Source organism: Myxocyprinus asiaticus, chromosome 11 (assembly GCF_019703515.2).
Source record: "Myxocyprinus asiaticus isolate MX2 ecotype Aquarium Trade chromosome 11, UBuf_Myxa_2, whole genome shotgun sequence".
Taxonomy (NCBI): domain Eukaryota; kingdom Metazoa; phylum Chordata; class Actinopteri; order Cypriniformes; family Catostomidae; genus Myxocyprinus; species Myxocyprinus asiaticus.
The window spans coordinates 43,474,291-43,489,534 of record NC_059354.1 but is presented as its reverse complement, the minus strand read 5'-3'; the positions used below and the strand labels follow the sequence as shown (position 1 = coordinate 43,489,534).

At 37.3% G+C, this 15,244-nt stretch overlaps 1 protein-coding gene across 1 annotated transcript in view; it reads left to right on the top strand.

The window, feature by feature from the left end:
* The window catches only part of LOC127447909 (pre-mRNA-splicing factor CWC22 homolog), a 59,308-nt gene that overhangs the window by 14,118 nt on the left and 29,946 nt on the right, over positions 1-15,244 (top strand). The window contains exons 3-13 of the mRNA XM_051710095.1: positions 5,238-5,449; positions 6,537-6,589; positions 6,675-6,752; positions 6,868-7,125; positions 8,948-9,076; positions 9,163-9,331; positions 9,410-9,463; positions 9,606-9,741; positions 9,887-10,093; positions 11,763-11,825; positions 12,795-12,893. Of these exons, the coding sequence (XP_051566055.1) occupies positions 5,238-5,449; positions 6,537-6,589; positions 6,675-6,752; positions 6,868-7,125; positions 8,948-9,076; positions 9,163-9,331; positions 9,410-9,463; positions 9,606-9,741; positions 9,887-10,093; positions 11,763-11,825; positions 12,795-12,893 (1,458 nt within the window). The remainder of the gene's footprint in view (positions 1-5,237; positions 5,450-6,536; positions 6,590-6,674; positions 6,753-6,867; positions 7,126-8,947; positions 9,077-9,162; positions 9,332-9,409; positions 9,464-9,605; positions 9,742-9,886; positions 10,094-11,762; positions 11,826-12,794; positions 12,894-15,244) is intronic.

Sequence of the window (15,244 nt, the reverse complement as noted above, 5' to 3'; positions counted from 1 at the left end):
AGGATTTTCAAGTCATTGTTACCCTCTAGAATTTTCAGTGGGTTTTTTGATTAGCAATTTTCGATTTGAGCAATTTGGTCTGTTTTTAACTTGAGTTGAAGAGACTTTCATCTTTTGTTCATCCAGGTTGGCCTACAAAATGATGATATGCTTTCATTATTCTATTCTTTTCAGTAGTCTTGCAATCATTGGGCTGGAGTGTCCCCTTAGTTTTTCTGATGAAACTTGACCGGTGCATACTTGGCTATGAGATTCAGTACTTTATATCCAGGCATTTCACATTGGCCTTGAAAGCAGTTCTGCTGTTAAATGCATTTAAACTGATTGCTGATGTTTAGCAGTCTGTTAAAGGCTGTGTTTCAAAGTTTAGTAGCATTTGCCCCAGGTGACTCCTAAATCAACCTTGTGCAACAATGGCAGATCAATAATGTCTGTTTTCTAACGGTGGCCCCTGTATTTAGCGGTTCATCTGCGTCTGGCCTCAATGTAGAGGTGCGGACACAGAGCTCCGCAATATCTTCCTGTTTATGTGATCTATTGCTCCCTGCTCTCTGGAGCTCATCACCTACAGTCTCACTTTGGTAACGCTCATAGTCTGTGTTATCGTCCAGAAAATGCTTTTTTTTTTTCTTTGTCCAGGACGCTGAAGGTAGCGTAAGTCTCCAGCCTACACATGAGTCTGATTTTTATCATTTGCCCTATAAAACCCAGGGGAACACTGGTGTCAAGTGGGCAGCTTGTGTATCAGTGTTAAGAAAGGAAGCACAGTTCACGTTTTATGTAAAATGAAAGGACAATTACCTCTTTAATGATCCGACATAATATTGCAGGGTTCAGGGTTTTTCCTGGGTCAAAAATGGTCTTCGGTGGTGGCAGACATACACGGCAATCGCATGTGATGCAGTTTTTCGTTTTTTTGCAATTAATATTAAGATATTTAATTGCATTTCATGTTTGTAATGAATATGATTTATTTTTGATCATCTGAGCATCTAGAACCTTCAGAATTCAACAGTTTTAGTACTTCAAGGTGCTGTGGGATATCAATCTAGCTTAACACATTATTTCTATAGGCCTAGATATAATATTCATAAGTAAAACACTTTACTGATTAGGACTGTTCTTCTATGGAGGAAATGTTTGTTTCCTACTCCATAGCAGATATTGTTTTCCTTTTATCAGACTCTTAATGATTTGGGAATAATTTTGATTCTAGGAACATCTGAATCCAAACCAGGCCAGTTTGGTTCCTAATCTCAGACATCATCAGGAAATATATAACAATATTACACATGACTTTGTTAAAAATGTTATTCTACATGGCACTTGCCCTTATGTTTACCATTGTTCTTTCATTGTTTAACAGTTTCATTTGTAATGCCATAATCATGAGAAAGACCATGTCTGGCTCCTCATTACAGTTGTTAGGTAGTTAGTCTTTCTTAAAATAAACAGTTTATTTGTTAAGAAAAAAATAATAGCCTAAACAAATGTTCTTATACAACTGTTTGTTGTAATGAATATGTTAGTTTGCTGTGATCAATGTTAGTGTTGATGTGTAGATGTGAAAAGTCTTGTAACTGATGCTGGTGCAGGTTTTTTCTCTGTCCCTCGTAAGTTCTGTTCAGAATGTCGGAATAGCACTTTAAAATAATGAATTATCATGTAAAATTTAAATGGGTTGCATACGTTTTTTTGTCTGTGCCACAATATAGAGGGAAGCCAAGTTTAATCACGCATGTGATCCGCTTCCGCTTAGCGCTATCCTGTCACCGGAGTTTACATATCGAGGGAAGGCTGAAGCACGCACATTCATGCTCTAGAGATATATGATATCTCTGAGAGCTGAGTGCATCACTTGCGCGAGTAATTCTCGGTGGATCGTGCAACACGCACGTGAAACCACCTCGCACGCATTCACGTTCCACATGAGAAGCATATTTAGCGCTTATAAACTGACAAAAGCGAGATGAATATCATAAAATTAGCTTTGGCTGAAAAGTTTTCAATGCAGGAAAAATCCTGGGGTTGAATCTGAATAAAAAGGGGTCCAGGTCGCATTTCAAAACAAAATATGTTGTTGCATTTTAAAGCCTTTTTTAAGAACTTTTTCCATTATGGCATGGTTTTTATGACAATTAAGGACATTTATCAAGAGCCAATCTCTGTCTCTCTGTAAAATAAAAGTATGAAAAAATACTTCGAATTTTGAATTTTCCACTGAAAAGGTTTTAGACCATGTGCAAGTCTTGACAGTTTATTAGTAGACCATTTTGGTTTGTGCACTCTGTCTTAGTAGGCCAATTTTAGCACAGTGTTCTGTCTGCAATCTCTGCTCCAGTGGTAAAATGTGCATTCAAGAACCATTAACAGAACAAATTCATGGAAATCAGATTGTTACAGTATATATACATATATAAAAAAAGGAACCAGTTCCAATTAAGAACTGGTTCTTGGGTCCCAACCCAAGTCAGACCATTATTCTCACAATTCAACTTTGTAATGAGACAGTACAATAAATTTAAGGGCCAAATGCTGAGCAACATTTTTTTTTAAATCATCAAAGCCTATTTTTACTCTCATTTGAAGCTTGGCCATTGTTAATTTTTTACCCTCTCTGCATCCGTCCCTTGGAGTCTAATAGCCAACATGGTTTGGGGGAAGGCTCCTGGCCTGGCGCGAAATTTTGAACTGTTCCACACATTTCCAACAAAGAGAAGGCAGTTCCGGGGTGGAAATACTGGTTCTGCACCAAAAGCTTGGTCTCTAGGAACTGATTACATCAGGGGGCGGAAGGCAGGATAATGTTTCGTCTAGGGATGTGCACTAGTAGTTGAATACTCAAGTATTCGTTTTGCAATAAGTATTCGAAAAGTAAAAATACTATTCGAATTTCGCAAAACTTTGCTTTGCTGGCAATATATACAGTGAGATGCGTGTTAAATCCTGAACACACAAACTAAAACTCACAATTATAACAGAATGCACTGGTTGGCGCTGTTGAGTGTGGACACAAGTTGATCATATTTGATGAGCAAACCGTTCTGTCAGTACAATTACATGGACACCAAAAAGCAGGTTGTTGCCAGAATGTGGCTTACTGCGAGAAAGCTGGGCTCCTGTTTAAATGTACTGGATAAGCGGTGTAATCTTTACTCCCGTATATGTGCAACTCGTCAGAAAGCAGCGTCCCCGTTGCAACGTAATCCCCTCAACGCTTCTGTAAACAACAAACATGGCATCTGAGAAAGACTTTGCTAGCAGAGGGACATTCCATCAATTAATCTGGTGTGTATAAATGAGCGTAGTTTACTGAGCATGTGGATGTGCTTGTTTTTCTCAACAAAAACATAAGATACAATATAAACATAACTATTATATGACGAGTGTTTATAGTCGTCCTGAATGTTAATTGCGTCAGTCTACTTTATTAGCGGTTTCTTTTTCTTTGCTTTGCATGATCTTAAATGCTTTCATTCTGTACTTTTGTTTTCATGCATTGCTTGTTTAAATGTTTTCAACAAAAAAACACAGGACATAATATAAGCTTGTTTTGGATATAATTAGAATCTTGTTTTTTTAAATGGTGATGCAAACTTTATGACTAAAATAATTTTACAACATCTCTTTCTCATTAATTACCTTCATTTAAATAATAGAATATAAATAGTATGAATTTTTTTTAATAGCTTAAAAATTTGAATACCAAATTATTGATGAATTCCCATCCCCAGTTTCGTCACCAGGTAAAGTTTTCCAAACAACAACAGTTTGGCTCGATACTTTCTGCAGCAAGGAGTACTTCATTCTATAACAATTGTTAAAATTTTGTGTTTTTTTTTTTAAACACAAAAATGTCAGCCATCAAAAGCTTTCAGGAAACACAGAGGAAACAAGCACTTAACTTGTGGTGAGGTCTTCTACGGAGATCCAAGATTAAACTAGAGAGATCGCGATCACAAAGGGGGAAAAAAAAGGAGTCTACGAGGAGATACGGCAAGAAAATATGCACGCCAGCTTCGAAAGAACGATTGACCAAATCGCTGCTCTCTGTTAGGTAAAAATTTCTCAACCAAGACGTAAACGTTGTCCAAATATAACCATATGCCACACCAGTGATAATAACGATTCCACTGTTAATGTTTATAGTACTTAGCAAGTTAAGCCACATTAAATATTTCGTACAAAATAATGTAATCACGTTACCGGTCATCTTGAGTGTATATGTCGTCTCTGACAATCTTGCCAATCAATGTAATAACAGTGGATTGCAGTTCTCTGTATGTTTAAATATGTCCTCAAAAACAGGAGTAAAAGCTACACAAACAATGTGATGCACCATGTTTGTTTATGGGCAGGTGTGGTAGTCATGTAAAACTACCATGTAGCCACACAACCCGTTACGTCTCCTTTCGATTCTGAAGTCAGTGGAAAAGCACAGCTGATTTGCGATAGGCTCTAGATTGCCCTGGCCGTGCACCAGCTGAGCACAGGCTCCGGCACATGAACCATTGCCATTTCAGTGGAAATGGGCTATAAAATGGCAGGCTCACCTCTAAGCTCGATATTAAGAGTGAGACCGCCACTAAGTTTGAGCTCCATATCGGGAAATGATACCAGCTGCCTGGAAGACACTTCTCACAGTGACTGCTGCAATCATGCATTTCAAGATCATTTAACAATAATCATCCATTCATGCATTTTTAAATCGCTACCCTGAAATTCACGCTGTTTCATGTTGATATCATTATTGTAAATATCTTTTAAGAAAGGGTGAAAAATGCACAGATAAAGGCTTCAGTATGTCAGAGGGATCTGTTTTTTTTTTTGTTCTCTTTATTAAGTAGCTGTGTTTAAACTGACAAAAGAATCCTCAGGAGAACAGCAGGTGTTGAATCACAGGCCCAGTTGCAATCTTGCCAAAATGCTCTGCTTTTTATAATTATTTCATGGGATTTTTTTTTATGCTCCCCAGCACAAATTCAGTGTCTTGTTTTTGAATGTTGGCTTGTGGTGATTTGAATATCACTTTTACAGAAGCATGCAATCAGTCATTCTCCTGAGAAAGATATAACTTACAGTGATGTAAACCGGCATTTGACTCTTTCTCCCAATCTCCATCGAAGTATTCATATTTTGTTCCTTCTATCAACTACTCCTTTTTTTTTTATTCCTTACTGATTTATTTTGATTGAATAAATGTATGAACCTCCATGTCTTCATGTTCTGTTTTACAGAGGGCCAACGTAACACTGAAGCAGATAGACATGAAGGTCATCCTGGTTCAGACCAGCCTGAAGGAGCTGGTTCCAGAGATGGCGGTCCACGAGCAGGCAGCCCAATCAAGAGGACTTCATCCAAATCCAGCGGCTCTGACAGTGACAGCAGTGAAGACAACAGTGTTGATGGTGTTGTGCGCAAGATTAGGAGTAGTGTTGCACATATCAGGGTGAGACCCAGTCAGATAGCATTTTCCATCCACACTTCAACTATCGAATTTTGTGTTTACTTGCGGCTGAGAGTGGTTGCTGATGAAAACATTTAGATTAGTGTATGACGTCTTGTTGGTTCTTCGGTAAAAGAAGCTCGTCGGTCACTTGATTAGACCACAAGAGTCCGCCCTGATGACTGAAAGATTTTGTTCTATCATGTTTGATGTGCTTTTCCAGTTGCTGGAACCATTAACTCAGCAGGGAGTCCAATTGATCAAGGGTTTAAAGACCTCCTGTTGGCAGATGCTTTTCCTTATAAAGAGATGCTAATAAAGAAATGGAAAAACAGCAGCACACACACACAGGGAACATCGAAACGGCAGAAATGTTATTAAATACTCAGAAGTCATGAGTATTAGTAAACAGTAACACTTGAAAACGAAACCTAATGAACACTTTGTTAAACACAATATTCACTAAGTAATGATTAATTAAACCATGACAACCAATATACTGGAAGCTTCAACAACCTTACCAGAAAACATATCTAAGCATTATAGCAAGTAAACAACTATGCCAAACAGGTAACAGTTAAAAATCCTTTCAGACTGCTGTCTTGACGCTGCAGAAATTTGCTGTAGCTTCCCTAGCGGCAAACACTGAACATAGTAGCCCGTCCTTGTTTTCTGTACTTACGGACATGACGTAAACATGCAAGGACAAATTATGTAAGCCTGCATTTTTGCACCAAATCTGACTCGACAGCTGAAAAGAAAATAATTATTGTAGGCTTACCGTAGTGAATCAGGATAAGGCAGAGTACAGATTTTTAATATACTTGCTAAATAAATAACTTTTTTTAGTTTCAACTATATTAACATAGCATATTTTTTCTATGTTAATATTCTAAATTATTACTTTAGATGTGCTTCACTTTCATTCTAATAGAAATTCAAATTTAGCTCAATCTGATCGTTTTTTTCTGATTTAGGAGTTTACGTGAAGGCTTTTCATTCCAATTGTTCTATCAGTTGGATTATTAACATTATTAGGCTGCATCTAAACATATTTCTGTGCAGTGCTAACATGACTGTTTTGTTTCAGCGTGCCTCTGATGACAAGAGCAAAAACAGACAAAGAAGCTCCTCACCTGACAGGTAGGTCTTTTGTTTATCTCGACTAAAATATCAATCCAGAATTCTGAACTGCCTTTAAAACTTTGCAAATGTTTCTCCATCAAAGGGATGAAACTCAGAGGTCACTGTCAAGATCTCGCTCCAGATCCCGTTCTCCATCGGATCGCTACGGAAGGGGTCGTAGGTGAGCGAAACGTGTTTATGCCCTTAATAGATTTTTTTTTTCTTTTTCGTCCTGATGTAAAATTTCTCAACTATCAGTTCTGATATTTTTCTCCTCTCCTGTGTCTTCGCATCAGGTCCAGGGAGCGTGAGCGAGACCGAGGCCGCTATGGCGATCAGGATCGTTATGAGCGGCGCTCCAGCAGAGAGAGGGATTGGGAACATAGGAGGAGGGGAAGGTCGGCCTCCCCAGCCAAGAATGATAAACCTCTTGAGGAGCCTCCAGTGAAGAAGAGGAAGGAAGGGTTGGACCCCATCCTGACCCGCACCGGTGGTGCCTACATCCCACCTGCCAAACTGCGCATGATGCAGGCGCAGATCACTGATAAGAGCAGGTTGGTGTCACACTGAAAGGGCGCTGACCCAAAACCTCCATCTCTCATAAAACTACTACAGCTGGTAAAAATCATATTTTGTGCACTCTGCTCAGCATTTTTTATATTCATATTGTGTAGTTTATTTAAGGCTTTAAAGGTGAAGTGTAACATTTCTCTGTCACCAGTTGAACAGAAATGCAGACATAATGACTGTTCAAACAAGTTTCAAACACTCCCCCGTCTGTTTCACTGTTTGTTGAATACTTGGTATGATGCCCAGATTAGGTAGTTTTAGGCAGATTTCGATGATAGATATTTTTACACACTAATTGGCCTATACGCTAATGATCTTCTGATTTTATTTCTTATAGAGAAAATAACATCTGTTGCAGTTTCTTTTTCCTCTCTGTCTTACTGTATGGTGATTCAGTGATCCAGAGAATTACAGTAATTACTCTTGAAAACAGAGACTTCACAATTTATGCACATTTAATATTTAGTTGTTTTTTTTTTTAACATCAATATTAACATGTCAATGTCATTCAGTACTCAGCAACTTGCCAGGGGCTATTTTACTCAACCCACATACAAAAAGGTTAGCCACTAGTAGCAGATGTCAATTACATATAGAAGCCTTAAAAGTCACACATACCAAAAGGTGCCAATGCTAAGGGTGAGGGGGGGGATGCTATTAAAAGTGTCAAATTAATCATGATAATTGCACTTTCCAAAATCCATATGAGAGGGTAGAAGAGGTGATTATCATGTAACAAAGATCTTGGTTCATCCATCTTCAATTATATTGATTTTAAAACCTCTTTGAACCCCATGCTAAAAATAGATTGTGATTTATAGATGGTGGGAAAAGGCATCAACATGAATTCAATAAATTGGTCGATTCAATTCCTCATGTTGAGGAATGGAGGTCACCAACCAAAAAATATAGAGGTGTCCCTCATGGTGGGACAATATCTATAGCAGTTGTCCTGTGCTTGAGGCTAGACACTGTGAGGTGATAGAGACAATACGTCAGAGACTAATTTCAAGTGCAAATAAGGTCAGAAAACTGGATGGGAAAATAGCTCTTCTCCAAGAAACCGTGCAATGCTAAAGACCTTACCATCAGCATTTCATGCTGAAGTACCCACTGAGGAACAGGCGGCTTTGAATGTTTTGCCCTGATATTGCAGGTCTGTAAACTGTGACCTTTAAAATGGTACACTGTCCATTATCTGTTATAGGGTGGTAAAGAGAAAGTAGAAATTCAACATCACTGCTGTATTAACGGACTGAACTCCCTGACCTTGGATTTTAAAAGAGCTATATTGGGCCTATGTCATTTTTTTCCCATTCTGTTCGTTATAGTGTTTGCAAAGACGGCACTGTTTTGATATTTCCAAAACATTCTGGTTAGGGCTTGTTCTAAACCCCTATCCTTAAGTTTTAAACTTCATCAATTGATTTAGCCCAAACAGCTTTTCTAACGACTCTATTTAAACTATGTTTTGTAGACAATTTCAGCCTTAGGTGTGCTATATATTTTTGGGGTTTTGTAAACTTTAAGCTTTTTAAGGAAGATACATTTTTGAAAATGTTCCATTGATTTACATTGGCAGAATGTTCAAAGTTAAAATTTTATCCAACAGTGATAGTGTCGATGTTCATCGTCATATTTGCATACAGAATAACACTTAATCTTCTTTCTTAAATCTATTTGATGCAGCATTCTGTTTACCAAAACCTAACAACTAAGCTTACCTAAAGCTTTAACAATATTATTTTGCTGCCTTGAAGCACTAGTAATTTCCAGGGAATGCAAATAAATGTTTCTATTCAACAGTTTGGAGTATCAGAGAATGAGCTGGGAAGCTCTCAAGAAGTCCATCAATGGCCTGATCAACAAAGTGAACGTTTCCAACATTGCCAACATTATTCAAGAGCTGCTGCAGGAGAATATTGTGAGGGGCAGGTAAAGACAACAGCTGTTGTGTTTTACTGATCTAAGTTTTTGTTTTTGCTCAAAACATTGATGACCCTGGTTTTGTGCCTCTTTAGGGGTCTTCTGGCCAGGTCTACACTTCAGGCCCAAGCTGCTTCTCCCACTTTCACCCATGTGTATGCGGCTGTGGTGGCCATCATCAACTCCAAGTTCCCTCAGATTGGAGAACTTATCCTCAAGAGGCTAGTTCTCAATTTCCGGAAAGGTTACAGGAGGAATGATAAAGTAAGCCTTTAGGGAAGTGCCTAGCTGTTTCTAAAAGGAGACCTATTCTCTAATTTAATTTTTCTTGTTATTTTTCAGCAACAATGTCTCACAGCATCAAAGTTTGTGGCTCATCTCATCAACCAGAATGTGGTATGTCCATTTTGCTTAACTTATCTTATTGTACTCCGTTGAATAAATGTTCAGTTTTGGGAGAACAACCCCTTTTTTGTGTTTAAACTGAAGTATAGGTTGATTTAATTGCACTGTATCATTGTGTTTCTTTGTCTCTTAGGCCCATGAAGTCCTGTGCTTGGAGATGTTAACCCTGCTGTTGGAAAGACCCACTGATGACAGTGTAGAGGTTGCTATCAGCTTTCTAAAAGAGTGTGGTCTTAAGCTGACAGAGGTGTCCCCCCGAGGCATAAATGGTATATTTCTAACCATTTTCTGGATGTTTCTGCAGTTTTCTAATTGGAAAACATCATTTTCGAATGGATGACTTCATCCAATGTCTGCCTTCTCAGTTTGTTACAGTCTTAAAGTGGTCTCTTTTTTTTTTTTTTTTTTTTTTAGCCATCTTTGAGCGCCTGAGGAACGTCTTGCATGAGTCAGAGATTGATAAGCGTGTGCAGTACATGATTGAAGTGATGTTTGCAATCAGAAAGGATGGGTTTAAGGACCACCCTATCATCCCTGAAGGACTTGACCTGGTGGAGGAGGAGGACCAGTTCACACACATGCTTCCTCTAGAAGACGATTATAATCCAGAGGATATCTTAAGTAAGATAAGCCACACGCATTCATTACATTTCTAAGGGGATAACACTCGTCTCTCCATGTTAAGAATGGGTGAATCATAAATGTAAGATTTCAGTAAACTACTTTTTTGATATTTCAGTAAACTACTTATTTGACATTTCAGTAAACTACTGATTTAAGACTTCAGTAAACTGCTGAACTGAGATTTTAATAAACCACCAATTTGACATTTCAGTAAAGTGCTGTTTCGAGATTTTAGAAAACGGCTCAGTTACGAATTCAGTAAACGACTGATTTGAGATTCCAGTAAACCACTGATTTGAGTTTCAGTAAACTTCTGATTTGGCATTTCAGTAAACTACTGAACTAATATTTTAGTAAATCAACAATTTGACGTTTCAGTTTCCTGCTGATTCAAGATTTTAGTAAACTACTCATTTACGATTTTAGTGAACTTCTGATTTTAGATTTTGGTAAACTATTGATCTGAGACTTCAATAAACTGCTGTTTTGACATTTCAGTAAACTACTGAGTTGACATTTCAGTAAATTGCTGAACTGAGATTTTAATAAACCACCAATTTTACATTTCAGTTTCCTGCTGATTTGAGATTTTAGTAAACTACTCATTTAAGATTTTAGTAAACTACTGATTTTAGATTTAAACTACTGATTTGAAATTTCCATTAACGATTTTTTTTTAGATTTCAGTAAATCACCGATTTAACATTTCAGTATTGTGCTGATTTTAAGATTTCAGTAAAATGCTTAATTGAGATTTCAATGAACAACTGATTTGCGTTTTCAGTAAACTGCTGATTTGGCATTTCAGTAAACTACTACCGGTAGTTTGAAACTTCAGTAAACTGGCAGTTTGACATTTCAGTAAACTACCGGTTTGACACTTCTGTATACTACTGATTCAAGATTTCAGAAAAATGTTGTTTTCATATTTTTGGTGTTTTGACTCCTAGCATAAGGAATCATATGCAGGTAATTTGCATGTTCTTGCTTTGATTCAGTTATTTATTTAAATGACACATGGCAATTCAGTTATACTAAAACATTACATTTACACTACATGATTAATAAATAGTGAGTCAGTCATGACAAAACACAATATATGATAACTGTTTAAATCACCCTTTGTGTTTAAAACATCATCTGCCTTCATTCCTACTGAAGGTGCTGAGAGTGTAAGATTCTATACCTCACTCACCTAACCTGCCAGCCCTCAATTTCTCATGTTTAGCAGCTAATTACCCCGATACGATCATAATGGATGACTTCCTTCTCTCTAAAGCCACCCAAGAGGCAGAAAAATAACCCCATACTCTCAAACCGGAGACTGCAATCCCTGCTCTGTTTGTGTGTAATTGAGGGTTTTGCTCTCTCAGGTCTCATATTTAGCCACTGTCTATGGTGATGTTTATGCCGTTTACGGATAAGCATCTTTTCAAAAGCTTCTGAGACAAAGTGCGCTAATTGAAAATCCATACAAGCGGGCCTTCGGGGAGCACGTACAGCCATTATCACATTAAGCTCCCTATGTATTATACCTAATACACAGCAAATTCTTCTTTATAGGCGATTTCGTCTGATTACATCTTGTTGGCACTGACTTGATTGCTGCGAAATTTGTAATTGCAAACGAACTGTCTCCTTTAAATAAAAAATGTGGCTTTTGCAGATGTCTTCAAGTTGGATCCCAACTTCCTGGAGAACGAAGAGAAGTACAAAGCAATTAAACGGGGTGAGTTTATTAATCGTTTACAGTACACTTTCTGGGTTCTTCTCATTATCTCCTATTAAATAGAGCACCATCTAGCTTATTTGAATTTTAATTGTGCACAAATTGTACAATGGAACTGGAGATGACCATATGGTAAAGGAAGTTGAAATAGTGGCCCTTGATTATGACATTAGACCTTTTTCACGGACTGTGATGACGCATTTCCACCTTATTTAGCGGCATAAATCTAGCAAACTTTTTTTATATTGGCAATTTTTTAAGTATTGAGCATAAGTTTATAACATTATGCTTTGTGTTATATTACCCTGGAATTAGTTTTTAAAAATTAGTTACCACAGCTGTGAGGGGGTTTCTTATACAGCTGCTGAGAGAGTGACAGTACATTTGGCATTTTCTCTCATCTGACTGTCGTAATAAGTGAAAATAATATTTGTGTGGTCTCCCATTCACCACTGTTGAAGTTTACCCTGCAATCTTTTTCTTCTGCGTTCCAAAACCCAGATGGTGAAAAAGGTCTATTGGAGATACATGTTCTCTGATGTGGAGATGATTACACTATTTACGGCTTGAGAAGCAAAGCTAATGGAATTGTTCAACAGTGGAGAATGTGACAATGCATTGGTGACCTAAGGCACCAGTGGGTGACCATGGCACAGACGTGTGTGTGTGTGTGTGTGTGTGTTATGCCTGTCACTTTTTCCTGAAGTCAAATTTTAATGAATCCCAAGTAGGATGAAATTTGAATTGATAGGGACTTTTATATTGCAGGCGTTAATGAAAACTGATAATGGAACTTGCATTTTGCAAGCCATTTGACCTTTGCAAACATATCATTTGAAACTTAAAGATAGTTATAAAGTAATAACGAAATCATTGAATCAAATAATGACAAATGTACATTTATAATGCCTTATTTGCAATATTCTGCCTCATAAAAAAAAACTGATCTGGGATCTGTTCATTCCTTAGAAATTCTGGATGAAGGAAGCAGCGATTCTGGTGATGATGCAGATGGCAGTGGAGATGATGAAGATGATGATGATGAAGAGGAGGCGGCGGCTGGAGAAGGTATTTATTTAACATGCAGCATGTATCACATGCTTTATCCTTAGAGAAAAACTGGAACAACTGTACTAATATTCAGCATTACAATGTGATTGTGTCTTGGCTTTTAAGACCGGCTACATGGTGGCACTATCTTTTAACTAAAGCCTCTTGTCATTCATGAGTCTTGGTCTAGTGTTACATTGTTGCAGTGTTACTTTGTGTGCTAATTTTTGAGCACAATGCTTTGCAATAGTTCCCTGGATAATCCTGCTCAAATGGTCCCTTGGGTCTCTGAGCTGAGGAGGAAGTGCATAAAATACTATGGTCATCAGGAGGCTATCTGTTCCAGGCTGTTCCACAGCATATTTTCTCCCAGAAATTAAAGAGAGTGCTCAAACACATCATCAACCACTGTATTCTTATTAGATGTTGATGTATCACACCCACCGTGTTCCTGAATATGGGTGTTTCTTTAACTACAGGCACTTTTATGTCCCAATGTTTGAAGTGTATTAAAACTTACAGATTTCATTTTTTTTTTTTTTTTTTACTTTTTTACTTTTTACCATTCCTTTATCACTTATTTTATATTTTGTTTTACCCTTGTCCCAGACATTCAGTCTTAAAATACATATTTTTTTATTTTTTATTAATGCTGCACAATTAATCAAAAAACAGTTGAGATTACAAATATGGGTGCTGCAATTAACTAATTGTGAGAAGTGTCAATTACAGAATTCCATTTAGATCTATTCCCATTATATCAAAAGTGTATTTAGTGTATTTACACCAGTGGTTAAACATTGTAACCAATCACGGACATGTCCATTTGAGTCCATAAGCCTATCAGTAATGGTGAGACAACTAGAATACTCACATAAAAATATGCCTTGCATTTGCCCCACACAAAATAATATTTTAATTAAATGGAATTAATTTAATTGTAATTCTATTAATTGTAAGTAATAATTGGGATAACAAAATCAAATAATGGACAATTATGATTTTTGTCATAATCATGCAGCTCACTTTTGGCTCCATTTACACTGGATAGTATCTGGATATTCTTTAGTTAGATGGTATTTACACTTTGCTGTCAATTGTGTCTCCTCTGTGATCGAATAGGGGACCGATCAAAGTTACCCACGCAAAATGTAAAATGCTACTTGCAAATTACATCAGAGGCTGTGGTAACAAAAATTCTCTGTCATTTAGCAAATTTTAAAAACATTGATGGATTATTCAAATGCTTTGTCACTTTAAAAGTCAGGGTTTTCCCTCATTGAAAATGTTTTGCCGGAAGCAAATTTCAGGTCGCAGAAGCAAATTTAATGATATTCATCGCACATTCTGCGCTGCGCGAGTGAAGCCTGGTTTCACGTGTGATGCTCGTGATTAGAAAACAGGAGAGAGACGCGAGCGAGTGGGGATTTGAGGTGAAAGACGAGATATTCCAGTGGAATAATTCATGGGATTTTGTTCATTGTTTGGGTGACAAGATTGCAAGACTGCAGTATCTGTTGTGTTCTTCACATTGCGATCATGCAATGGCTGAATTAACAGGAAAAAGGCAAGAACACACGACACAGCTTTAACAAAGGATGACTGTAGCGGAACCTCATCACATAGTTAATTAATTGGGTAGTTGTGTCCAGATAACAAAATTGCATTTACACCTTCTTTGAATGTGGTCAGAATCCTTTCCTAAACACCTCCGAATATGGTTTCAGTTATTCGATCATGATCCGATCACCGAAAACACATGGTCAAGTGCAATCCGATAGCAATCCGATCACCGAAAACGCAATGTTAATGCAAGGTGTAAATGGGCCTTTGATATTTACTAATATATTGATTAATTATTTACACTAATTATGACCTGTGCATTTTCATTTATATTTTCAAAACTTTAGGGATTTGGTTACAAAGTAGTTAACAGTGTCAGTGAAGTGCATGCTTAAGATGAATATGAGACACATGATATGTAAAAGAGAACTCAGTTCAGTTCTCCAGGATGTTTTTGTTATGTGTTATTTTCAAATCGATATGTAATTTTGTCAATTTATGCAAAATATGGTAAAATAATACAGAATACATTAGGCTTTGGATCAGTGCCTTTTTCATGCATTGATAATCAGAAATTTACCTGACGATTCTCGATCTTTTCAGCATTTTTCCAAATATAAATAGGGCTTCTTGTTGCACAATATTTTTTGTCTGTTATTTCTCAACACTCAAGAGGATCGCACACCGGATGCATCTGGTGGACGAGATTGTGCATTCTAAAATTAGAAACAACTATTTTCTATGAAGGTAAACATACCACTACCACCACTGCTTGCCATCTGTCAGTGGTACACAGCTACAACTCC